The 24353-nt window shown below is 48.7% G+C and overlaps 8 protein-coding genes across 8 annotated transcripts; 4 read left to right on the top strand and 4 right to left on the bottom strand.

Annotated features, from left to right (window-relative positions):
* Positions 1–1079: 1079 nt before the first annotated feature.
* Positions 1080–4119, top strand: PFICI_00192 (uncharacterized protein; the record flags this gene model as incomplete). The annotated part of the gene is made up of 5 exons (XM_007828773.1): positions 1080–1398; positions 1456–2224; positions 2277–3490; positions 3542–3832; positions 3905–4119. 5 exons carry the CDS (start codon positions 1080–1082, stop codon positions 4117–4119), a joined length of 2808 nt encoding a protein of 935 aa, XP_007826964.1.
* A 667-nt stretch (positions 4120–4786) lies between these two features.
* Positions 4787–7898, top strand: PFICI_00191 (Adenylosuccinate synthetase; the record flags this gene model as incomplete). Its single annotated transcript, XM_007828772.1, has 19 exons — positions 4787–4820; positions 4946–4956; positions 5051–5107; positions 5160–5188; positions 5260–5280; positions 5334–5372; positions 5430–5465; positions 5609–5751; positions 5821–5845; positions 5892–6225; positions 6756–6791; positions 6848–6944; positions 6991–7039; positions 7184–7218; positions 7336–7397; positions 7457–7519; positions 7573–7713; positions 7764–7790; positions 7845–7898. 19 exons carry the CDS (start codon positions 4787–4789, stop codon positions 7896–7898), a joined length of 1293 nt encoding a protein of 430 aa, XP_007826963.1.
* Positions 7899–9214: 1316 nt separating this feature from the next.
* PFICI_00190 (uncharacterized protein) lies at positions 9215–10432 on the bottom strand (the record flags this gene model as incomplete). The annotated part of the gene is made up of 1 exon (XM_007828771.1): positions 9215–10432. The coding sequence occupies one exon, from the start codon at positions 10430–10432 to the stop codon at positions 9215–9217; it is 1218 nt and encodes a 405-aa protein (XP_007826962.1).
* A 415-nt stretch (positions 10433–10847) lies between these two features.
* Positions 10848–12702, bottom strand: PFICI_00189 (uncharacterized protein; the record flags this gene model as incomplete). The annotated part of the gene is made up of 2 exons (XM_007828770.1): positions 10848–12156; positions 12236–12702. 2 exons carry the CDS (start codon positions 12700–12702, stop codon positions 10848–10850), a joined length of 1776 nt encoding a protein of 591 aa, XP_007826961.1.
* Positions 12703–13915: 1213 nt separating this feature from the next.
* On the top strand, positions 13916–15520 carry PFICI_00188 (uncharacterized protein; the record flags this gene model as incomplete). The annotated part of the gene is made up of 2 exons (XM_007828769.1): positions 13916–15112; positions 15182–15520. 2 exons carry the CDS (start codon positions 13916–13918, stop codon positions 15518–15520), a joined length of 1536 nt encoding a protein of 511 aa, XP_007826960.1.
* Positions 15521–15654: 134 nt separating this feature from the next.
* Positions 15655–17660, bottom strand: PFICI_00187 (uncharacterized protein; the record flags this gene model as incomplete). The annotated part of the gene is made up of 3 exons (XM_007828768.1): positions 15655–17078; positions 17155–17375; positions 17443–17660. The coding sequence occupies 3 exons, from the start codon at positions 17658–17660 to the stop codon at positions 15655–15657; spliced, it is 1863 nt and encodes a 620-aa protein (XP_007826959.1).
* Positions 17661–18012: 352 nt separating this feature from the next.
* On the bottom strand, positions 18013–19226 carry PFICI_00186 (uncharacterized protein; the record flags this gene model as incomplete). Its single annotated transcript, XM_007828767.1, has 2 exons — positions 18013–19080; positions 19140–19226. 2 exons carry the CDS (start codon positions 19224–19226, stop codon positions 18013–18015), a joined length of 1155 nt encoding a protein of 384 aa, XP_007826958.1.
* Positions 19227–21156: 1930 nt separating this feature from the next.
* PFICI_00185 (uncharacterized protein) lies at positions 21157–22783 on the top strand (the record flags this gene model as incomplete). The annotated part of the gene is made up of 3 exons (XM_007828766.1): positions 21157–21564; positions 21623–22643; positions 22701–22783. 3 exons carry the CDS (start codon positions 21157–21159, stop codon positions 22781–22783), a joined length of 1512 nt encoding a protein of 503 aa, XP_007826957.1.
* Positions 22784–24353: the final 1570 nt, after the last annotated feature.

Raw genomic sequence — 24353 nt, 5'->3', positions numbered from 1 at the left:
TGACCAGAAACTCCGCAAAGCATTATAGAATGACCTGGAATGGAGCATCGTCTGGTGATAAACAGCTGGCAGAGGTCTAGATCTCTTGTTGCCTATTGTCTTTAATTGTTTCTTCTGGAGATTGCTTGTCGTTTTTCTGATTTGTTTTATTTCTGCATTTGACTCTTTCATCCCCTCAATCACAGATTCATATCTGCGTTGGTGAAGTGTAATATCAACAGCTTTCAGGACAGTTTTAGAGAGTTTTGGCTACCGTTTGAGTGAGGATTAGTCTGAATGGTACGGAAACATGCTTGGGTAATCACCATGGTCTCACCTTCTCCTGCCCACTGACCGTCTCCGTATTCGTGTCGAGTGCCTCGCTCAGCGAATTGATGGCCTCTGCAATGTCGCCGACTGCCTCACAGAACGCTCCATACCTCCTACCTAGATATCCCTTCACCTTGGCTCCCAGTTCTGGCGAAGTCCATCCCGGATGCTTATCATTTTCCACCAATGCTTCAGCGTCCTGAGGGCTCAGGAACTCCTGAAAGAGAAGTTGACATTCGTCTAGGAAAATGTCCGTCTGTGAGTTGAATCGTTTCCGCAATCGCTTAATCTCCTTGTGGTGGTGGCGCAAGACTTTCAACTTCTTCTTTGCAATGACGATGCCTTTTACAGCACCAAAACATAATGGCAGTATGGCCAGCGCAAGTTCAGCCATGGCGATAATTGCCCGTGCCCGACCTGCTCAAACACGTTTCAATGCATTTGACAAGTTTGGTCCCCATTGATCGCATGATCGGAGTCAAGGTGAGCGGCGAGCTCAGAATACCGCCAATGGACCCTGTACTGAGTGCGGCAACTGTGTGGCTGTGTATGTCAGCGCGACCAGTCAGAATCAGGGATATGATGGATCTCATGCAGACCCCCGCCAGTGGTGAGCCGCCCCCAATCCTCATCGGGGATACGCGGGATTGTTCAGCTGACTGAGTAAGGTACGACACTGGTTGTTACCACCAATTTAACTTCAACATTCTTCATCGGCCAGCACTTGGGTATGCTCCGAGGCCTGGCAAGGAGCCCTACTGAGGGAAGTCATGGCCGAAGTTGACATGGTGCTGAAATGGCAGCAATCTGTGAAGGATGACCACCACATCGATGAAAAACCGCCAGTCTCGCATCTTTTCGCAGTGTGTTCAGAGTTCTATGCAGAGATCGTCGCCCAGCTTGGTACAAATCCTGCCACTGAACGAGGACTTCTTCTGAAGCTTCAACGCAGCCACAGCTACCTTATCTTGTGGGCCGATGGATATGGTGTCGCTGAAGGACAGCTGGATGCATCCCTGGACAAATCACGAAGAGTTAAGCGCACGACCATTAATCTTTTGATAAGTATATGTCAGATCCTGACTAAGCGTAAGAGACCCTTTCTGTCCCAGGCTTCTTCTCAAAAGGCTAAGTAAGGTGAATCAGGTTTACTACCAGCTTTGGGGCGAGAGCAACAGCTACGATTGCAAGACAGAGCAGCAGAAGTCGCGCACAAAGTCGAACTCCTCAAACTCATCGCCTCTCAAGACGATGTCGCAGACTCCGATTCCGACTCCGACACCGAGAGTGGATCATCCCAAGTCTCGGATACTGCTCCAGATCTAGATGACATAGCAGAGGACCTCAGAACTGATACAGAATGTCTCCTGGATCTAGGGTCTCGGTTCAAAGAAGATGCCGTGGGGCCCGTTGTGACGGAGACCGCTGTTGACCCAGAGGAACTCATTGTCTGGGACCCATCGGACACATTTGTTGACCGTGTGCGCTGGCGGTACCCCAAATGTGACCTCGAAGTTTCGAGCCGCCTAGGAAGAGCCAATTGGACCAGAGTGCTTCGGCAGCAGTCAATCAAAGACATGAACCAGCGGAAAGTCGAGGTACAACCCGACGGGCGGATTGAGTCTGGCGAAAGGTCACGTTTCGGACACGAAAGTGTAATGGGCTCAGAGAAATCCAAAGATACTGTGCCGAGTGAGGCAACGACATTCCGCGACTCTGCCATTGGAAGTTCGATTCCTTCGAATGCTTCTGGACCTCCAGCTATCGAGTATGCAGAGACCACTGTATCATACTATGGAGGGCAGGGAGACACTGTTCGCATTCCATCGCTCCCGGCTGGAGCCAAGGTTGGAACCCCATTTCTTTGCATTGGATGCAATAAGATGGTCACTGCTCCGACAAAGTCGTCATGGAAGTAAGTTTTTGGCTTCCAACGTTCGATGCAACACTCGCTGACTATATTTTAGGAAGCATCTGTTTTCTGATCTGAAGCCATATATATGCCTGGTCAGCACGTGCGTCCTGAACGAGAAGCTTTTTGCGACGAAGTCGGAATGGAAGGACCACATGGACCTCAAACATACTTCCAGCCAGAGTACAACCCGCAATTGTCCTGTGTGCCAGGAGAACACATTCTATGGAGACGATCATTTCAGCTCTCATATAGCCAAACACCTGGAAGAAGTGGCTCTGACGATACTGCCGACTAATGCTGACTCAGAAGACGGTACCGATGCTGACTCTGGTTTAGCCTCTTCAGAGTCATCCGATGTAGAAGAAAACGAGGAAACGAGGAAACTACCCATGTTGAACATCAAACCACTCAACAAAGTGGAGGACTTGGATATAGTCGAGAAGATTCGAGCGGTCATTTTGGAACCATTGTCCGAAAGGGACGATTTTGCCCATTTCAAGCCATGGGTATTCCGAATCGGTGAATTGATACAGCCTGGTTCCATACTAAGAGGGGTCGAGGACGCTTTACTTTACATAGCCATGGTAAGGATCAAGATTCTAATGGTGCTCACCGTCGATGCATTATCTGACATGGTCCAGGAAACTTCATCGAATGCCGAACTGTATCAGAAATTCAGTCTTGCGGTACTGGAACAGATCTCTAAGGCCTCGCTTGACCTGGATTTATCAACCCAAATTCGTTCTGGAGAACGACCATATGATAAAGGGTATTTTCCAGATGCTGAGAAAAGCATACTTCGACGTGCGCGAGATATGGAACACACAGGGCGTCCTCTACCAGATCCCGGTTTGGAAACCTTGGGACTGACTGAACTGGACGACGTAGTGAGGGCCATGATGTCATGGCGTGCCCAGGACAGTGTTTTCCCGTACACAATGGTTTGCCAGGAGCCTGGCTGTGGTAAGGAGTTCAAGAGAGATTGCGACTTGACGAAACATCAAAAGACACACAGCCGGCCATGGAAGTGTCCCATCCCCACGTGCAAGTATAGAGAATATGGCTGGCCAACCGAGAAGGAGCTGGATCGACACTGGAGCGACAAGCACGAAGAAGCGCCTACCGTCATGTACACATGCTTATTTGCGCCTTGCCCGTACAAGTCAAAGCGGGAGAGTAACTGCAAGCAACACATGGAAAAGGCGCATGGATGGACATATGTGCGATCGAAGACCAGTGGTAGAAAGAGTGTCTTGCATAACGAAGGTAAAAAGCCGTCGACCTAGTTTTGTTCTTCCATGCTGACGTGATATACAGATATCTCCAGCTCAGACACCAACACACTTTTACCTGCTACCTCGAATCTTGTGGATAAGGGATATGAAACCCCCGACGACCACCGAGAACTGGTTTCTCAGATAGGTATTGAACTAGGCCCAGGACACTCGTCCGAACTAATTCCACCACCCATCCCCTCAGCCAGTCGCGCTAGCATACCCAATTCCGGTCTCAATGCGGCGCTCGGAGACGCAGACGAAGACTGGACGAAGATCACCGATCTTGCAGAGCGACGCAGGATTCAAAATCGTATTGCTCAACGTCATTATCGTAAGCCGATTTCTCAATGCAAGGGCGGAGAGGCAGAGGAGTGAGGATGACTATGCTAATTAATGACTGCAGGCAAGACTCTGAAGCAACGCTTGGAAGACCTGGAGAAACGTGCAAACATTTCTAGTGACCCTTTGCCGAATAGTGGATCTGTTGACAGTCCGGGAGGAGCAAACCAATTGATGAACGTTCTAGAGAGGATAGACGTTGACGATACCCAAGAAAAGAAGGATTTGTCATTCGCTGCTCACGCAGAGGAAGCTGGCGCGCGAACATCGGATCAGTGAGACGGAGACTGCCCGAGTCAAGTTGGGCTCTTCACAGTTTGACTCCTGCAACAACGGCTTCAATGAGGAATATTCAAACTCCCGAAAGCTGTCGTCCACCTGAATCCCGCAAACTGTGAGGAGGGGAATGCCAAATTCCTTGCCGGCCGATGAGCCGTGTAGGGCTGATAATATGGGTATGTATCTTGTACCGACCTTGCTTTTCGGATATGAAAAACAGAGATTGAGTCAAATGTCTTGCCATGATTGGTACACTCATTCTCTAGTGGTGGGCCTCCTTTTGCGTGTTAGCCCCTCCCGAGTCCGTCTTCGGTGCCGGTGGAGGGGCGCAAATGTTGTTCGTGCTTGTTTGATGGTGGGGTTCTCGCGCGGGGCAAGTACCCGTGGCCTTGATTCCCAGCTGCTGTTCCCCTGAAAGTTGGACTTTTGCAGCTGCCAGAGGTGTAGTTTCTCGCTAAACTGCCTTTCAAACCGCCTAGTATAACTTGTACCGCCTGCATGTGAGCAGCACTGACTTCTACCGACCCAATTGGAACTTAGCCGTTTGTGCACTTAAAAGTGACGCACCCGTCAAAACTTCTGGGCGATCTTTGCGCACCGCGTCTTTTTTTCCCTCCTTCACACAACGACAAGCAGTCTTGTGCATTCAAGCCAGAACTATCGCAACATGACAATCAAGATCATTCTGGGCTCCCAATGGGGTATGTCTCGTCCTCTTCCACCCCTCCTACCCCTCCATTTACCCTGTCCCCGGCCGATACCGGGCAGGGAATAGGTGTGATGCTATCAACGTTCTTTGCGGTTGCTAACCCATCGCGTTTTACAGGAGATGAGGGTGTATGTTCTTCCTTGCGCCCCGAAACCAAGCCTTGACACAGGCTACGAAGTACCTTTCGAGCGAACGAATCTCTGACTATAGAACATGGTGTAGAAAGGAAAGCTGACCGATATCCTCTGCCCCGAGGCGCAACTTTGCGCCCGTGCTGCTGTGAGCATCAAGACGATCCACCATGGCGAATTTATACTGATTGGAAAACAAGGGTGGTCACAACGCTGGTCACTCCATTGTGTTAGTCAAACACTCCCTGCTGCCCGGCAATTGACTCGTGTGAGAACGAATGGCTAACAACAACTCTATAGCGCCAATGGAGTTTCTTATAGGTGGGCATAAATAGGCACGGAAAGTCTCTAAACAGCAACTCACATTTACATAGCTTCCACTTGCTTCCCTCTGGTTTCGTCAACCCGAAATGGTATACTTCCACTCCTACTTTACCCAGATGAGCCAGCATCACTAACGTTTCACACAGCATGAACTTCATCGGATCGGGAGTCGTCTTTCACGTGTAAGTCACATTGCCTCGTCGTGCATTACCAGCATCAAGTCAATCGCTTGACTGCCATCTAATTTGCCCTTACCCGCTCATATATGACGATACCTGGTTGCACGACCATCGTTGGATATTGAGATATTGACTTGGTCCTCTAGTCCCAGCTTCTTCAAGGAGCTCAAGGAGCTCGAAGAGAAGGGCCTCCCCTCGGTCCAAGACCGTATTCTTGTCTCCGACCGTGTACAGATTGACTTGGACTTGCACATTGCAGTCGATGGACTTGAGGAGGAGGAGCTCGGAGGTTGGTTCCTGGACTTCCCCCGGCCTTGGGTCACCCAGAAATGGAGCAATATAAGCTAACTTTTCCCAGCAAAGAGTGTAGGCACCACCCGAAGGTCAGTAGTCCGTCTTGTATATTCCTCTATCGGCACATTTTTATAGGGGACTCGGACCCAGCTTTGCTGGTCTGCAGAGAGCAGTTACTAACACTGTCGTGAAAAAAAGGGGTATTGGCCCGGCTTATTCCACCAAAGCTGCTCGATCTGGAATCAGATTGTCCGAAGTTTTCAATGCCGAATTGTTCGAGTCCAAGCTCCGACGGTTGGCTGATGGCTACCGAAAGCGCTATGGTGACTTGCTGAAGTACTCGGTTGAGGACGAGCTTGCACGATTCAACGAATACCGCCCGCTTCTCGCAAAGTTCGCTGTTGACGGCGTCTCGTTCATGCGATCAGCTCAAGAAAGCGGTACCAATATCATCGTCGAAGGTGCTAATGTAAGAGCACACCTGCTCAAACCACGTATTCTCGATACTGACCTTTGGGGGGTTGCGCAACCGTGCTCACGGTCTCGCACTCCCCTTTCCTTGTCCTGGCCCGGAATCCTAGGCGGGGAGCGAGGTGCAGGAATCACTCTTGAAAGGGCAATATTTTGGTTACATTCCAACATGATCCCCGCAAAGAAGTCATGCTGCTCTCTTCTGCTCTCCGCTAAGATCTCGATAGACTAGAAGACTGGCTCGTAGATCTGGTCTGCCGGATCTTGAGCTCGGTTATTCAGTGGAGTGATACTCCTGATGTGGAAATAAAGCCCTGGAATCATCTAGAGACGAACCAAATCTGGTTCTTTGGGGTCAATCGCTATGCCTGGCATGCGATGACCTTGTCTCTAAATGATTCCGGGGCTTTTTTCATGTCGGATTATTTTGGTCTCTATGTCTAGCAGAGCGGCCGACATAGACTCAGTCTTGTTGACAAGGAAAGGGGATGTGAGGCCAGGTGCCGGTGCTCCTCCTCGTTTGAACAGGCACTGATGCTTGACATTGAATATGGCTCATACCCAGTAAGTTGTTGATAGTTTGATCGTCAAATCCACAGACATACTAACAGATGAATCAGTATGTAACCTCGTCTAATACGACACTGGCTGGCATCATTGGCGGTCTTACCTTGAACCCGAAGAACATCACTGAGACAATCGGAGTTGTGAAGGCTTGTATGTTTTGTACTTTCAGGCATCATTCAGTGCTGACCAACGGTAGACACAACTCGTGTCGGACACGGAGCGTTCAAGACGGAAGATCTCGGAGAGTGCGTTCAGAACTGCCAAAGACGTGGGAGAGAAACTAAATATTTTATTACAGGACTGGCACCAAGCTGCAGGAGATCGGCCGCGAATGGGTTAGAGTTCATGGGCACTGAAGTTCATACTTTCCAAGGCTGACTATAAAATAGGGTACTTCGACTGGTCGAAGACGCAGATGTGGATGGTAAGCACTTAATCGAAACAAAGCTCCATTGAACGACTCGCTAATCGTTTTCAGGCTTGGTAATTACACCACCATGTCGTTGCATTGATTGATCGACGTCACTGACTCACTGCATAGACCTTGTTGTTGTCAAGTACAGCACTTCCATCAATTACTACACAGCTTTGAATCTCACAAAGGTATATCCATGCTTCGAGTTGCTTGCGGCCTTGTTCATCTCAACTAACTGTCCATCAAGCTCGATGTCTTGGACACCTTCGAGACGATCAAGATTGCCGTCGGGTACAAGGTTGACGGTCAGGTTAGTATACGTCCTTAAGTGGCAATAGGTAGGCGGACACTAATGGGCTGTAGGAACTGGACTCTTACCCTGCGGATCTCGACATTCTAGACCGAGCCGAGGTCATCTACCACGAAATGCCGGGATGGCAAAAGCCGACGACGAATGCCAAGTCCTACTACGACCTTCCCAAGCAAGCCAGAGAGTACATTGAGGTAAGATGCCTGCCAGTATTAAAATGACTCTTGCTAACGTCCTTTTCCAGTTCATTGAGAACTTTGTCGGAGTCAAGGTACGATAAATTGAACATATTGCTGCTTAGCAGGCTTTTACTAACAATAACCAGATCAAGTGGATTGGCACCGGTCCCGACCGTGAGGCCATGATCAAGCGCGCTTAAGCGACGACTGGCGCAGCAAAGATGCAAACGCCCTCTGTCCATATCTATTGCAGACACACAAATAAAGTTCACCAGGGCCCAATTTCTTGGGCGTATCAAACTATCCATTATGGTTTGGCAAAGTTAGAGTGCTTGCAGTCGAATCAATCAGATGGATGCTTTTGATAGAATTAAAATACATCAGAGAATGATGTGCTTGAGTAGGCAGATTACTATTAGATTGCCTAGCAGAGAAATAGAAAACATTGATTGTTTCCGACATCACAATTGAGTAATATTCGTTCATATTCATTCAAGCCCATCTCGGGAATCATATCTGGCGAGTGTCCGATGTCAAGATCAGACACAATTTGCAGGCTGCTTGTACTCGGTAGGAATAACAGTCGTCAAGGTTCCATTGGCTCGGAAGACTGGTGAATACTTGAATCCACATTCAGAACTCGTATTTTTCGTATTCCAGGATTCAACAAAGCGTTTCAGGACAGAGCACCGGTCGGCAAATTCCACGGATCACCGTTGGGAAACAAGCCATCATCGATCCTGATAAAGATGATCTGCTATCCACTATAGATCAAGCTGGGATCCGGAGCACGGCGAATATGACTACCGCTACTACAGGTACCGTCTGGTGTAAAACTGCCAGTCTGGAATCCAACAACATACAGGCACTGACCAATGCACCCAGTCCTCTTGTGGACTAATTTCTAGTGTGCATACCTCCGTGGTACCGGGCTGCAGCGGTAACTCTGTGACTTCTATTGGCTCAGGCGTTGGATGGTCAATGATTGATGCTTGAGCTCGGTCAGACAGATTTCTAAGCGTAGAGGCAAATCGTGGTAATGTTGAATCGCAGTCTGTTTCGCGGAGAAGAAAGAGTATCGGATTTTATTCTCCAAAAGGTTGCACTAGGGTGAGAAGTAACCTGAAAAATTCAAGTGTAGTAACCATGTCGTAGGCTTTCAATGTTACCCCAAGAGCTGACGATTCTCAAATCGAGTTGGGGATGAGCACGACGCTGCAATCTGGTGTATTAGGGATGAAAGAGCATGATGCAGTCGATCCGGCATGGCCGTTCCAGACCTCCAAGCCGGGTACAAATTGAATTATACGCGTATTCGACATGGGCTGAGTGCGGGGCCTTGCCAAAACACAGAGGACATTTTCATATCGGGTCAACCATCCCGTTCATCGGACGCGGTCAAGAGTATTGGTCTGAATTTTTGGCTTGCATAGTTTGCACATCCCGTCACCGGCCCCCTCGCTTGTGTGTGTGCGCCAAGGTCAAAACCCAAGCACCATGATTGGTAGCAAGTATATCAATCCAAGCAAATGATTGCTCTTGGAAACGACAGCCATTCGGACCAAGCAGGACCTAGGAAGCCGTCTATAGCGTCGAACAAAGATCTGCCACCTTGGCCGAAAACCCAAAACTCTCGTCCGCGATGTAATAAAATGGCCCAGTAAGCCATGATGACGAGGGCTTCTGGCTGCCGGTTTCGCAGCAGATCTAGAAAATCCTGGGAGATGCGTACCGGCCAAGCGAGGACAACCTGTCGATTGATGGGAGTCGGGAGAGCGCAATGCTGTTTGAAAATCCATTGCAATATTTGAACGGCATCGTGGCATGCTCTGTAGGACAGTGGACCCAACCGCTCTTCAGTCAAAGCGAGACGGGCAATGAGATCGTCACAGGTGTTTTCAGCAGGAAGGTTGAGCTTGTCTACCGTCTCAATTAGATTGATGATGCAACTCAGTTCGCTCGCTCGGATAATGTGCCACGCAGGCCCGGTGACAATACCGACACCCCGATAGATGCCGGCAAAATGGATGAATCGTTCTAGCAAGTCTTGGAGGTCTGTTTGGGCCGTCACAATGTCAAAGAGCATATGCATGCCAATTATCGACGAGAAAAGAAACATGGCCGTGGAGTTGTGCTCGGTAATCTCGGGCGTGCCGGCAGCATTAAATAGAGCCAGCGCGCGCGCCTGGAGATGCGCCGCCTGGTCACGGTATTGGTCTTGTACCAAGGGTTCCGGGGTGAGCACGCTCAGGTGAGCAGCGGCAAAGGCCAGGAGTTCGTCCATGAGAAACGGTGACGAGAGGGCCGACGTGACCATTAATCGCACAAGCGCATCTGCGTCCTTCTCATCGGTCACGAGGTGCGAATGAGGCGGTTTCGTCAATCCAGTTTCGACATGGTGCAGCAACGCCAGGTGACTCAGTTCAAAGACTTGTTTGGGCGCTTGAGCTGGTATTGAGCTCTCAATTTGAGGGCCAACCCCTGGCAATGATTGAGGTGGTGATTCTGTTGCGGCGAGAGGCGACGGCGACTGGCTGAGGGTGCCGGCATTTAGACTGGATGAGCCGCCGCCATAGGGGTCTAGGTACGCATATGAACATGGCTGACCCAGTGTTGAACACTGAAGGCAAATGGGCCGTTGTTCATCGCACTTGACATGTCTCTTTTTGCATTCACTGCAGCCTTTGCGTGACTTGTAATGGGTTCGTCGTTTCTTCTTGTTGGCCGCATTCATCTTGCCTGTCTGGGAAGAGATGGAGATGGAATTGATGGGGACAGAAGTTGAAGCTTCGGGTGTGATTCGGAGTCCACGCCCAGGGAGTTGATATTAGCTCTACCTCTTAGCAGGGTGGGCACTGAGACTTATGTGGTAGCCTAAAACACCACTAAAGAGGGAGCCACTCTTATTACAAGAGCGCTAAGATAGGGCGGCTGGCGCATGGTATGCAAAGAGTTACAAACACAGTATACCCTGTACATATTTCATCTAAAGCTACTGAATTATAGGTTCGAAGAATCGAATAAAAGTCTATTTTTATTACATGGAAAGAATAAAGAGTACCCAGGACCGGCTGCCCCGGCAGACGAAGAGAAAATCATCTAATTGAACATTACTAGCTGACACCTCAGCTAGTGTACCTAATTGAACATTATACCGAAGTGGAACGGCACAACTTGCCAGTGGTGAGATTGTAGTCCCACTCATCACTACCAATGCCAGAAAGGGCAAAGAGAGTGTTGGTAGGGTCATACTTTTGCTTCAGCTCTACCAGACGATCATAGTTCTCGCCATAGAAATCTTGCGCAAAGGAGGAAGAGTATGGGTTGGCCTCATTGATGTATGCGCCAGCTGTGGGTGCCCACTCCCGCCAGGCCGTCTCCTTGACCTCCTCTGTCCAGGCCGCAGCTGCCTCCAGTGCATCTTGCGGTGGGATCGTGAGATCAAGGCTGGATCCCGTCACAATGCTGTGCACGTAACCTGTACGCCACGCTGGGTTCAATGCACCGCGCATGCGATCCTCTACCTCGGCCGGACCCTTTCCACCTTGTAGACCAATGACGAGCATCGATCCGCTGCCTTCCACTTGCCCTTGCATGACCTGTCGCAGATGGTATTGCAAGCGGCATGTGGACAGATCTGACAGATCGGCTCGGCCGAGAACACGGCTTGAAACTAGACTGGCTGCACCGGCACCGCTTGCAGTGGACTGCAAGTAGTTGAAAAAGTCCATATAGCTTGGGTAAAGGGTGGGCTCGCTCATTGTGACTTCGAGGGAACTGTTCAGTCCTTGAGCCAGTATAGACGACCGTACAGGTTCCAACAGAGAAGTGATATTCTCAGTCGTCATGTTGTAGCCAAAGTATGTCATGGAGAGGCCGGAAATTTGAGACGGCGTCGATCTGGCGTAGCCATTGCCAGTCAAGCCAGCATCCATGGAGTCTGGAAGGCTCTTCATGAAAGCCGCTAGACCGGCCCAGGTTGAATTATATGCTGTGCTGTTGGCTGCCAGAGACATTGTGATTGTTGCTTCCACCACAGTCTCCGGGATGGGGTGCGACCGAAGCACATACTCGGTGACAATGCCAAATTGTCCCGGGCCACCACCACGAATTGCCCACAGTAGCTCTGGGTTCTCGACCTCGTTTGCAACTAGAATTTCTCCAGATGCCAAGACGACAGTGGCTTGGTATAGGTTATCCGCCGACAGACCGTAATGACTGGAAAGAGGACCGTGACCGCCAGCCTGAATGAAACCGCCCAGACCTACAGTCGCGTCTTGCCCGCTGATACAGACGCGTCCCACCGCGGCAGCCGCTGTTGTGATCTCGCCCCAGTTATTGCCGCTGCCAACAATAAAGACATCATCGACTCCACCGCCAGGGACTTGCCATCCATTCTGATATTGTATAGTTTTCAGGTTGTGAGTCCATATCGAGAGCGCATAAGCACCAGCGGATCTGTCCGTCGGCATGAGTTAGTAACTGTGTCTCCCTCGTCTTCAAATGTCTGTTTGATGAAAGAGAGAGCACCACTCACCTGCCATTCAAGTCATGACCTGTACCCTTGACAACCACGCGAATATCACGGGCAGCTGCCCATGCAACTGCCGTGGAAATCTGCTGTGCATTGGTGGCATTGACGACAAACAGTGGAAAACCACTAATGTGGCATCCTAGCAGAGATGTATTATAACCAGTCGCGCCTGGCGGCAAACATGAATTGTTTGCAAAAATGGGATAGTCGACCGATTCGGGAATGGAAGCATGGAAGGCGGATGATGTCCAATTAGATTCGACAAAGTCGCAGGAGAGGGACGAGTTGAAAGGGTTGCCATCGTAACATGATGACGCTGCCGGCCGGGTCTGGATGAGTGTCCCGTCGATGGTGTCGTTTAGAGTAGCCCATTCTGCAACATTTGGCCAGGAGTCGTCCGAGGGTGTTAGTTTGCAAGAGCTCTGGCCTAGAGCCCCTACTAAAAAGGTGATGAAGACAAGATAAATCATTGAGCTGACAGGAAATTGAAACTGCAGAGTAAAATACAACCATGAACTGTGAATTATATTCGACATATTTCTGAAAAGAAAGCAGCTCTATGTCTCGATATTTTATATGATTCACTGTTTTCGAGTACAATCATATGTTCACGCTTCGCAGCTAACACGGTTGAAAATGTGGAATCCACTCTATACGAGTATTCACAATGAGACTATAAAGAGGTACTGTATAACTGGGTTTACCAGAAATTGTCATGATCCAAGCTGGGTAAACTAAGATTCTAAAGAATTGATGATCAATGGAGCATGCTGTCAAATGTAAATTGATGATAGCAATCTCGTGGTATCTCCGTATTGCAGGCTTCGATTTATGGAACTCAAGTTCATGGTGATGAAGATGCGACTGGCAGCGCTCTCAGTTTATCAAGGACATAGCTGGGAAGGAATTTGGACAGCAAACATTACTAATGGGAATCTCAATCGAAAGGAGACAAACATGAGATGACACAATAATAAACTAAACAGTCGTTGGTGTCACCTTAATAGCTGTCACAACGGGCGGCACATCGCATCTTGAAACCTGCATATGCACTTCGTTCCGAGTATGCATGCACCTCGCACCGAGCGCTGTAGTACAACATGGATGGCATACCTAGCCGGGCAGGCCCCCTTATGGTCCAGAAGAAATTGGGTGGAAATCCCCCGATTGATGCACTGATACGCGTATAATGTGGGTCAAAATGTAACCCCACTGCTCTAATGCAAGGCGACCTTAGTGGGCGGCACTGACGATGCGTGGGGGGACCTTGGGGGCTCGGGGGGCTTGAGCATCGGAAACCCCGCAAAGAAACGGGTGAAATCTAAATCTTGTTGCATCGAACCTCGAGACAGTCACCATTTAATTGTCATCCGAAATAAACCTGAAGCTTTGCCTATTGCCATTGAGAGATAACACGCCGTCATACGCCATCTTGTACTCGCATGAATATTGTCCATGTAACATCAGTCTCGGGAGATCAGAGTATCAACAAAAATGCACATGTTCCGCGTTGTTGATGGGCTGGTACGAGTACGAGTACGAAAATGGATCCCGAAATCATGAAAACAAGTTAGAAGCGCCCGCCCCCAGATAGTACGAAAACCCGCGTTCCCCCTAACCCAACAATCATCTCCAAAACATTAATAATCATTCCAACGACATCGTCGCCTTTCAGTGTACGCAATGGCGGTCCTCTCTGCCTTGAACCGCGAATTCGAGCAATATCATGGCTTGATTGGCACGAGGAACATTCTGCTACTGATTGTCGCGGCTTTTATTGCAAATCAGTGCTACACAATCATCTACAACCTCTATCTCCACCCGCTCCGCAAGATTCCTGGTCCTCAACTATGGATCGCCTTTCCATTCTTGAGATCATGGCGCATGGTCGTCGGCGACTCTGAATTTCGCATTCGCGAATTGCACGAAAAGTATGGAGAGATACTGCGAGTTTCGCCCAACGAAGTCTATTTCACCAATGCTCAAGCCTGGAAAGACATCTATGGCCATGGCCATGCCGAGTTTCCCAAGTTCTACCCAGATGGCATCCACATGGATCCGCGCAAGATTTTGTCTTCGAATGCGCGGGACCACTTTCGCTACCGCCGTGCCATGCTGCCCGCCTTTTCGGATAAAGCCCTTGTACAGCAGGAGCCCCTCATTCGCGTCTATGTTGACCTTTTGATCAAGCGTCTTGGTGAGGTAGCAGAGACTGGAAAGTGGACTAACATGGTCCGGTGGTATAATCTGACCACGTTTGACCTCATTGCTGATCTTGCATACGGCGAATCACTCCAGGGCCTGGAGAGCGGCAAGTCCAACGCCTGGATCGAAAATATCGAAAAGATGAACATCATGATGCCTATATTCGTGCTGCTCGGTACTTCAAAACTCCTGTTCAAGACCGTCATGCTTCTTCTCGGTCCACTATTGAGTCGCGCGCAAGAGAAGCACATGGCCAATGTAGAAAAGCTGGCCCATGGTCGGCTCCATGCACGGAAACAACCTGATCGTGGAGACTTTATGGACTACTTTCTACGTTCCCGCGGGGAGTCGCACGGTCTAAGGGACGATGAAGTCGTTGTCAACTCTGACTTGATCATGGTGGCCGGATCCGAGACCACCGCCACGCTGCTGAGTGGAGCGACCTACTTGATGCTGACCAACCCGCACACACTGAAGCTGGCTACTGAAGAAGTTCGGAGCGTTTTCAGCCACGACGAGCAAATCTGCTTTAACGAGACTCGATCAAAGCTTCCATATCTGAATGCGTGCCTTGAAGAAGCTCTGCGACTCTTCCCGCCTGTTCCTATTGCACTGCCACGCAGCGTTCCGGGCGACGTTCCAATGGAGGTCTGCGGCATCATGATGCCCCCAAAGGTGAGTCTTCCATATACCGGGTAACCCTGCATGAAAACGCCTGGCTGAATGAGCTAACATCTATCCCAGACCACTGTTGCTGTTCCCCACCTTTCAGCCTACACGTCAGAAGCCAATTTTCACCGAGCGCGAGAATACTTACCAGAGCGTTGGCTTTCCCAAGACGGGGGCGATTTACTTTCTCCTTTCCAACATGATCGTCGCGATGTCTTCAGGCCATTTAGTTTCGGCCCACGAGACTGTATTGGTCGCAGCCTCGCCTACCACGAGATGAGAATAATCATGTCAAAGTTGCTGTTTCATTTTGACCTGAGGCTGGATGAGAGCTGTAATGACTGGTACAATCAGCACATATTTGGACTGTGGGCAAAACCGACGTTGAAGGTGTATCTGAGCAAGAGATCTTGAGTTGTAGCTGGCTCGACATGAGTTCCAGGTAATAGACGACAATTTTGGTTTACGTTAGCTTTCAATAAGACTAGTATTCAACTTTGGAAACCGCTGATATGTAAAGCACGAATCTGAACGCTCGTCATAATGCCTCACTCCAGAGACATTGTCAAAACGCTTCCAACAAGCCTTCTTGTAGCAACCAGCATAGAGTTCATGTCTTGCTCGAGAACATCGTACCTCTGCCTTCGTCTTGCCCAATTCTCGCTGTCGGTCCAGCTTTCCAAACGGATCGAGCGATCATGACGATATGTCGTGATTATGTCAGAGTTTGCGCGCCGGGCGGTTTGCCAACTATCCTCGACAATGAAGTCGATAAATCTGTCCTGAATTGCACGGCTCAGATCAATGTGAGAGAGATCGGTCTCTTCAACTTCAGAGGCTGTAACTTTATGCATCTCTGCAAGTGGTTGGTGTTCAGGAACAGCAGCTGGCTGAAGTTCATTATAGCCATCCAAGATTCCCCGGTCGGCCTTTTGTAGCGCATGCTGGAAATTTCCGAAGGCATAGATTAATTCAACACCGTGGTGCGCGATGTCGTGCGATGGGCCCAAAAAGGGATTACCGAATTCGACATGATAGTACTGCACGCCCTCTCCATCTGATTTTCGACCACTGAGAAGAGCTTGATCTTTGCGATAGGCTTTCAAGAATTCCCCTGCTCGATATACTCTATGCATCATCGTCGCGTCAGAGATGAATTGAACAAATGCGCCAAAGAGCTCGGTTTCGGATGAGGTAGGCAGAATGTTGTAGGCTTGCAGCACAGAATGCGCTGCTGCTTCTGAAGGATAGGATGGGATAAAAATAGAACAGAATTTGGCGTAGTCCCAGTTAGCCAGACGGACAAAGCCATCAAATTCCTCGGCTGTCGCACCCAACATGACTTGAATCTGGGTGTCAGGCGCCTTGGCCTGAGTGATCAGTTCGTCGTGACCCAAATGAAAGGAAACACCGCAGTCCAAGTTGCTGTGTATAATGGTCAACTGATCAATGACCAAAATAAAAAACCGCCAATGCAACTCAGAAACACTGTGTAGTAGATCTTTGACAGGTATTCTTTTCAGCATGTTCAGTCGATCGATCGGACTTTCACACTGGACGGACCAGAAGCGACACAAGTCTGTCCACCATTCATCGGCTTTTTCCATGGTCCTAAAGTCGAGCCCTCCCCAGGCACCTGAGAGCAATCCGGCCTTGTGGAAAAGCGGCCTCTTTGTGCCCAACTCAGCTTCAAGCAGGTGTACGTGACATGAGACTCCGCCTGCCGAATGGCCCATGATGGTCACTTTGGTTTCATCACCACCAAAGGAGGCGATATTACGTTGTACCCAAATCAGAGCAAGCCTTTGATCATGAAGGCCAAAATTTACGCCCTTGATAGCGGCATGGTCGTCCTGCCCTATGAGCATATCTGATGAAGCGCCGAAACCAAATATGTTTAGGCGATAGTTGATAGCCACGGCGATGAAGGGACTCTTTCTCTTGAGAGCACGAAGCACAAGCCGGGCAGGATCTGCGCATTGGGTACGAGATCAGTAACTATACTCATACGAGGTATCGCCAGTGATTTCCAAGATGAAACAACTTACCCCACGGTGGGTTTGTAGCTGCACCATCTGCGAAGCCACCCCCATGGATCCAGATAAGCACAGGCAACTTGGCTGACTTTGCGTACTTTGCCAGTTCTAGGGGGCTCGGTCGCACGACAAGAAGGTTTAAACACTCGAACTCGTCCTCACGATCGTTGGGATACGGTAGAAAAGATTGAAATGAGCGCGAATCACCAGGACTTGGTGCAGGGCATCGAGGACTATATAACTTTGTTAGCAGTCCTGGTCAACCGCATGCATGCCTAGAACGGAAGCTTTCAGGTTTACCCATTCTCTGTAGCGTCAAATATGTCGCGAGGCAACTGTTCTCTGGGGTGCGAGTGTTCCCATCTTCCCGGCACGCGAGCGTACGGGATGCCGCGGAATTCTTCAACTTCATCCGATATTGGCGAATACCTGCCGACAACAGTTTGCAAGTAGCTAGGGATGGTGGTGGTTGGCAGGAGCACAACAGGAAGCTTTTCTAATTTCAGTGGGGGTCCCATCATAAGACAGCATATGTCCTTGGAAAAGGGAGTTTGTCTGCAATGAAGACCCCGTCTACAAGTCTATCTCTCTTAGGGGGTGAACAGGAAAATCATACTTATTGTGGTGCGCCAATGTTAGCTCCGATCGACGCTAATTCTGAAATGACTCAGAATGATGCACTATGATGCATGAACCGAAGCGCAGATCGTCTCGAGGACTTATGCTCCTGCAATACCTTCATACTTGTCGCATGAAAATTTCATGTATTGTCTTCATTCATTATATAAAACAAGACGCTGTCCAAGACGTCAATGTCAAAGCCTGGAGCCATGTTCTTCAGTGGCCCACGTCTATTTTTGATGCCCGGTACTACGGCACCCATCCAATTTCTTGGATCGGCCACCGAATCCACAATCTGAACTTGTCGGGGAGCTCGCGATAGATGCGCTCAATAAGATGCAACCCCCAACCTTCGACCCACCAGACATGTTCCAGACGTCGAAGTAGGATGCAGTAAAAGGAAAGGACACAGAGTGCTTCATTATCACCCTCGGCTAACAAGGCAATATATGCGTCGCTAATGGTGCGAAGCCACCACAATACCCCTCGAACTGGGGACTCTCCTGAAAACGTGCTCTCGTTGAACACGACAAAAGTTTGTTGCAAGTGATGTAGAGCATCGAGTACGGCAGTCAGGGCGTCGAGATCTTTGGTGGTACTCGTATATATCTTGGCTTCGAGTTCGTCCAGGGCGTCCTTTTCGCTACTATAAGCAAGCCAAAAGTCGAGTGGTAAATGAGATCTGTCTTGCAGGAGTGTGCCAATGAAAGACAGCCGTTCGCTTTGTTTCTTCTGGCCAGCTAATTTGTGAACGCTGCGAAATCGAATAAGCCACTCTGAACTTGAACGCTCGTGCGTATTTACAAGCAACAAGTCCGAGTCATCTTTGGGTCGTGCAAATGCAAAGAATTTCTCGAGCATGTTGAAGAGGAAAAGTTGTTCGCAGTTTTCGGCGGTCATGTCGACAAGAAGCGGCTCGGCCATTGCGAGAGCTGCACGATGGTGCATAAATGCTCTGGCCAAGAAAAAGCCTTCTCGCTCTTTCTTGAATCTTGAAAGGTGCAATGCTGTAATGGCCAACATGCTTCTCAGAACATATTGATTCGAAAATCCAATTGGGGGCGCGGCGAGTTGCCAGAAACTCCGAACATGCGGCTCAGTTGTAAAGGTGAGACATGTCGAGGTATGGTAATGGTGAAAGAGCTCCAAGTCGTCAATAGAAAAGCCATCGTCGATCGAAAAGACGTCTTCGAGCCCATCAAGGCACGATGTCTTTGACGGGGTGGGTGATAGTGATACGCGGACCTTGATGGTTACATAATCGCATTGGGCGCCGTACTTGAGACAGTTTCGACATGATGGCCTAGTCTCGTCACACTACGAGTAGAGATGTAAGCAGTAGTCCGGCATAGGAGAAAAGAATCCTGTCAGCACACCTTAACTCTGCGCTTTTTGCAAATTCGACATCCAGTCTTGGACTTGGGCTGTCTGCGTCGATTATCTGAACAAGATACTTCAGACATTGGAATGTTGTAGAGCAGGTGTGGTATATCTGGAGTTGAAATCTCTACACGTGATGACGGTTTTCGCTTTATTCGGGAAGCTTGAACGCCAGGATCTGGAAAATTGCGAGGAATTGGTAGATGAAATACGCGAGGACCCCGAGAAATCATAAATAGCACATTCAAGGGTTCAATGTGGGCATGGCTCTAGAAAGCTTCTGGAAATCCCCTAATGCCACCAAGCTCAATTCCGCGGATAATCGTGAATACAGGGATATCGTATTCCATCTGCTCATGAATACGTGAATACGTAAATACGTGAATACGCGTAAAGGAGTGGGTCGCTTTTACGGCCGCTAAACGCCGAGTTTGCACCCGCATACCTCTAGTTCAGGGGGAGCTGTCCTAACGGCTTATTAGGTGGGCCAATCCGTCATTTGGCGAAACGTATTCAAGAGTGCATTGTAGAGCCAAGGTCTATCTATAAAAGCTACCACCCAAGACCCCTAGTGTGCTTGAGAGCGTACGTCTTGGTTTGATCGTGTCCCAAAGCTCGAGGCATATCTCCTTGCCCGGACTAGTATACTAGGCTGTATTTGCTTCAAGAGGATGCAATCCGAGTGCATCGCAGTCCTCGTCAGGCAAACACGATAGTGAGATGTTTCTGGGTTGTAAGCATTTCCTCCAGGTAACTACATTTGTATCTGTACAGGAGATCTATTGAGAACCCCCGAGAGGGTGGGTAGGGGCATCAGGTAATCCGTCAAATCCAAGACCGTACTGTGCTTCTGTCAGTGTTGTCGCATTGTCGCATTGTCAAATTGAACCCCGCCACGATCACGAATCACCATGCGGCTTATGGCATTATGATACAGCTTTTCCGTTAGTTGAGAGACTTTCACTAGCCCTTCTCAGGCAGATATTGTCAAATGGAGTGATGCTTTCTTGGAGTTGAAATTGATTTGCTATGAGTGCTAATTGAGTTATACGTTGATCATTGACCTAGGTTGCCTGCCTCTTGATTAACAAAGTGCAAGCCTCTTTGGGTGGTCTTGACTGACAGGAAGCCCTGGTACATCTATCTGCACGCCAAGGCGCTAATCAGTGTGCTCCGAATCCCCATGCGATCTATAGCGCCATCCACCATATGGCATATGGATGTTTTGTACAATAAGGTTTCAAATACTGAATGAACTGTAGTCTTTCTCTGATTATGTTTAATCATGCATAACTACTATCTTAAACTACATACTAGCCCTCTTCAAAATCGCGATGGTCGTCAGGTCGTGATACACAAGACTGTGAATATGTGCAGGTACTTGAGATAGCAAAGCGCACTACGGCGCAGCAACATGTGATGATTTTAGCCACAACTTGAATGGTCGGCGTGCGACGCATACTTTCTCCATTAGACGATCCAAATTAAGAAACGCAAACTATTTCCCCGAAACAACTCCTGCATTATGATTTGTGCATTTGGAGCGCTTGATTGGGGAAAGCACTTCAATATGCCAAGGCAAGGCTGTGTGAATGAGAATGCAGCGTATGTGAGAAAACGTCATAATATGCACACTAACATTCATTTGGAGTACACATTTGCAACTCATTCCCCAGAAGACGAGACAAGACCCCAGCAATCCACGTTTGGCCCCCAAAGAGCAACGTCATTGTCTGCATGTTACGAGATTATCTCCTATGAACAGAACCTCGAGCGGCTAGGGAAAGCGCGACTACAAAAATAGAATGTGACCACAGATAATTTGTGACAGCCTTGTCCAGTGTACGGAATAGTTGATAAACACATAGATTCCCCGGCAAGACTTTTGAAACGCTTCAATGTGGAGATTATGAGATCTGCCCTACACTAGTCGCAGCAAGATCTTGCTACGCTTTCAAGGCTTCTAGCGCGACCTGTTGGAGCGTGAAAATCTCTTGGATTCTGTAACAAAAAATGTCGCTGTTGGGAGACACCATCAACCCGAATCCTCTTGTCATAAACTGGATCCCCCCAGCACCTGACAAATGGAACCTCACGACAGAGGCCTGCGCAGCAGCCACAAATTGGACTGGCACCTACATTACAGCAATATCCATATTTGAGTCGGAAGGAAATCACCCTGTTCCTATATCTGTCTCTGTTGAGTATTTGTACACAATACTACCTTCTGAGTATCGTCAAAACACCAGCAATACTAGCCTTGCGGCATGGTACTACAATCAGCATAATGAGAACATTGACGACCCGCAATTCTATAATTTTTGGAATGATTTTGAATGGAACTTTCCAGTCAAGAATTGCTCGAAACAACTTTGTCAAAAGATCGGCTGGAAGGAGGATCCTGATCTCGCCGGTGTCGGGGTGCGTGTCTTGCGGGTGCGGGTTTCGCTTTTTCACCATGTACTAATACTACTTTCAGATGCTCATCAGTTACTATATAGTCGCCATCTTGACAACAATTTACTACATTCTTCTGCTTGCCCCTGATCTATACCAGGAGAATGAGTCAGCAAATGACCACCACGCCATCACCTCGCTTCTCGCCTCCGGTAGCCATGAAGAAAAGAAGCACAAGAAGGGCAAAGAGGATCAAAGTTTACGCACTAGGATCCTGAGAGCCTTCAGAAAGACCGTCAACAAATTCCTTCTTGCGGATCTCATATTCACTGTCGGTATGCTGGGTGCTGCTCTATGGCGCTTTCATTCCGCCTCCCATCACCAAGAAATCCCATACAGTACTTTCAATATGTTGGTTTCATTCTTCATGTCGTGTTTCTCTGTTCTTTCATGTTTGGTTCTACAGGCCGTCGCGAAAGCAAAGACGACCGACCCTCATGACCGGCACATTTACAGATGGAACCTGGCGCTGCCGTGGATCGTTATTATTCCAATGATGGTCGCCCTCTTTGCCTTACATCTCCGTGATTACTTCAAAACCGTCGGAGACCCGAGTGACGAAAGTATCAAGAGAATCGTCGAAAGAGACTCCGAATTCGGAGAATGGGTTTGGTTAAACATATGCGACCCATGGCAAACAAGAAAGATTGTAGAGGTTGTGCTTTATATAGGCCTCGCTCTGCTATGTATTAATGCTGTGTGGTTCTTTGTGGCTCTGATGTATAGAGTATTCCGGCTCTGGAGACAAGAGCGGACCAAGCGTAAAGGGACTTCGAATATAAACAAAGGCGGCCGCGAATGGGTGGCAAAGGCCTATCGCTATACACGGCGTTTTGACGGCGCTGGGTGTGGAGTGATGATGTGGGCATTCCTCGTTTTGTTCCACATTTACCGCAACTCATCCCACGCGACCGCGGGTGACTCGGACGGTGGCTCCCAGGCCTGGAGCTTTGGTCAAATCCTGGCACTGGCAGCCTGGGCACCTACTTTGGTTGACTTGTTCAACAGAATCTGCCTGCATCCTCTAGTCGACAAATATCATGGTGAGTCTTCCTCCAAAACTGGATTTTTCCAGTAGTCACAGTGCTGACGGCGTCCAGATGAGAAACGGCAAAGGGAAATGGAGTATGGCAAGTCCAAGCTGTCCGGAGGTGACAGATTTGCAACGGACCAGACTGTATGAATGCTGAAAGTCAAAGGGGTATTCATTTTTATTTTACAGTCTTCCCAAGCCATTCTTGCAGCCTATTCGAGCGAATTTAATGTATAATTATGAAGGACTTGTGCAAATTATGATATTAAAAAACTCCAGTTAGCGGCCAGTCTTGGTATGCAATTCATGATTGAATAAATAACATGGAAGAAAACAAGATCCACGATAAATGAATTCGTAAAGTATTGGCTTCATGGGCGACACGTAATGACAACTCCGAGCGAGATGTTCCTAATCATAAGCTGAGCAATTCAGCTTTTTTTTTTGTTATATACATACACAGGAAGGATCAGTTGAATTTCAAAAATGAATCAGCATATGAAGTTCAAGCTGAAAACTTATAATTTGACATATATACGGTAGACCGTGTTGGACCTGTACATGCAATTTCCTTATCGTGGGTTACTTTTGCTCCAGTTCAAATCGGGTGTGGCCAGTGCATTCGTCCGCAAATAGTCTCCTGTTTCTTATGTATACTTGACTTGATGGGTGAACTGGAGGATCTCCGGAGCAGCGATTCACCTGTTTAGATAAAGACATGTGGCAGGAAGGCGACATGGACGATATGCAGTGATCTAATTGCTAAACTTCCGTTAGTTTGCCTTCAAGGCCACGCAAGTTAGTTTGAAAAAGAGACAGGCTGATCAAGAGTTTTATTACCATACTGCCTTCTATCTTGCACGTGGAGGGTTGGCAAAGAGGGTGTTTGTGTCCATGAGATTGAAATGTTGAATCTCATTTGAAATACCGAATATGGTCTGATAAGGGTAGCGACTAATGTCAATTGTAGTTAATCACACTAATGTTCAGCTGGTACCAAATCTCCGCTTCGTTTTCCGACAACCAGTCCCAGCCACGGATAGCTGTGGAGCTGACCCAAATAAGGCAATTTCCATACATTCTCACGTAGTCCCTACGTTATGCTAGAGATTCTTTTCGACATGGCAGCATTAGTCATGCAGGCAGTCTACCTATATCGCCATATTGCCAGACGCCTTTGATGCTGCCCGACATGAGAGGAAACATTCCGCAGCGTGTTATTTACTGCAGAGATCTTCTGCCACTAAACAGCGGGACTCATTTGGGCAAACGCCGGATCCATTGGTTGGGTGAGGTAGTTATGAATATATCCATGAGGCCGCGTCGTCTTTGGCAAAGGCTACAGCTACCCAATAAGGGGAGACATGGACGGCAACTCCCTAGTAGTGGCACGTCTAAAACTCGGGCAGCCGATTGGTCGGCAGCCGATGCTGGCAGTCGGGCTGGGGGAGGTGGCAAAATGCCGTGAAGCTAATATGGGACAGGCCAGGCCGGCAGAAGCCTGGAAGCTTCGTACATGCATGTGTCATGTTTGGGGCTGCCCAGAATTTGCCACGCAGAGACATTTGGCATGTAGTTTATCCTGGGCGATCTTGCTAATTCATACAGGGACGACTAGTAGACATAGGACCGCTCTAGAATTATATGAACCTCTGAGTTCTCTGGCCAAGGCATCTCATGCATAACAGATTCGCCTACACACAGAATCGCAAAAGAAGGA

This window comes from Pestalotiopsis fici (genome assembly GCF_000516985.1).
Source record: "Pestalotiopsis fici W106-1 unplaced genomic scaffold PFICI_Scf_1, whole genome shotgun sequence".
Taxonomy (NCBI): domain Eukaryota; kingdom Fungi; phylum Ascomycota; class Sordariomycetes; order Amphisphaeriales; family Sporocadaceae; genus Pestalotiopsis; species Pestalotiopsis fici.
This window is presented reverse-complemented; position numbering and strand designations above follow the sequence as displayed.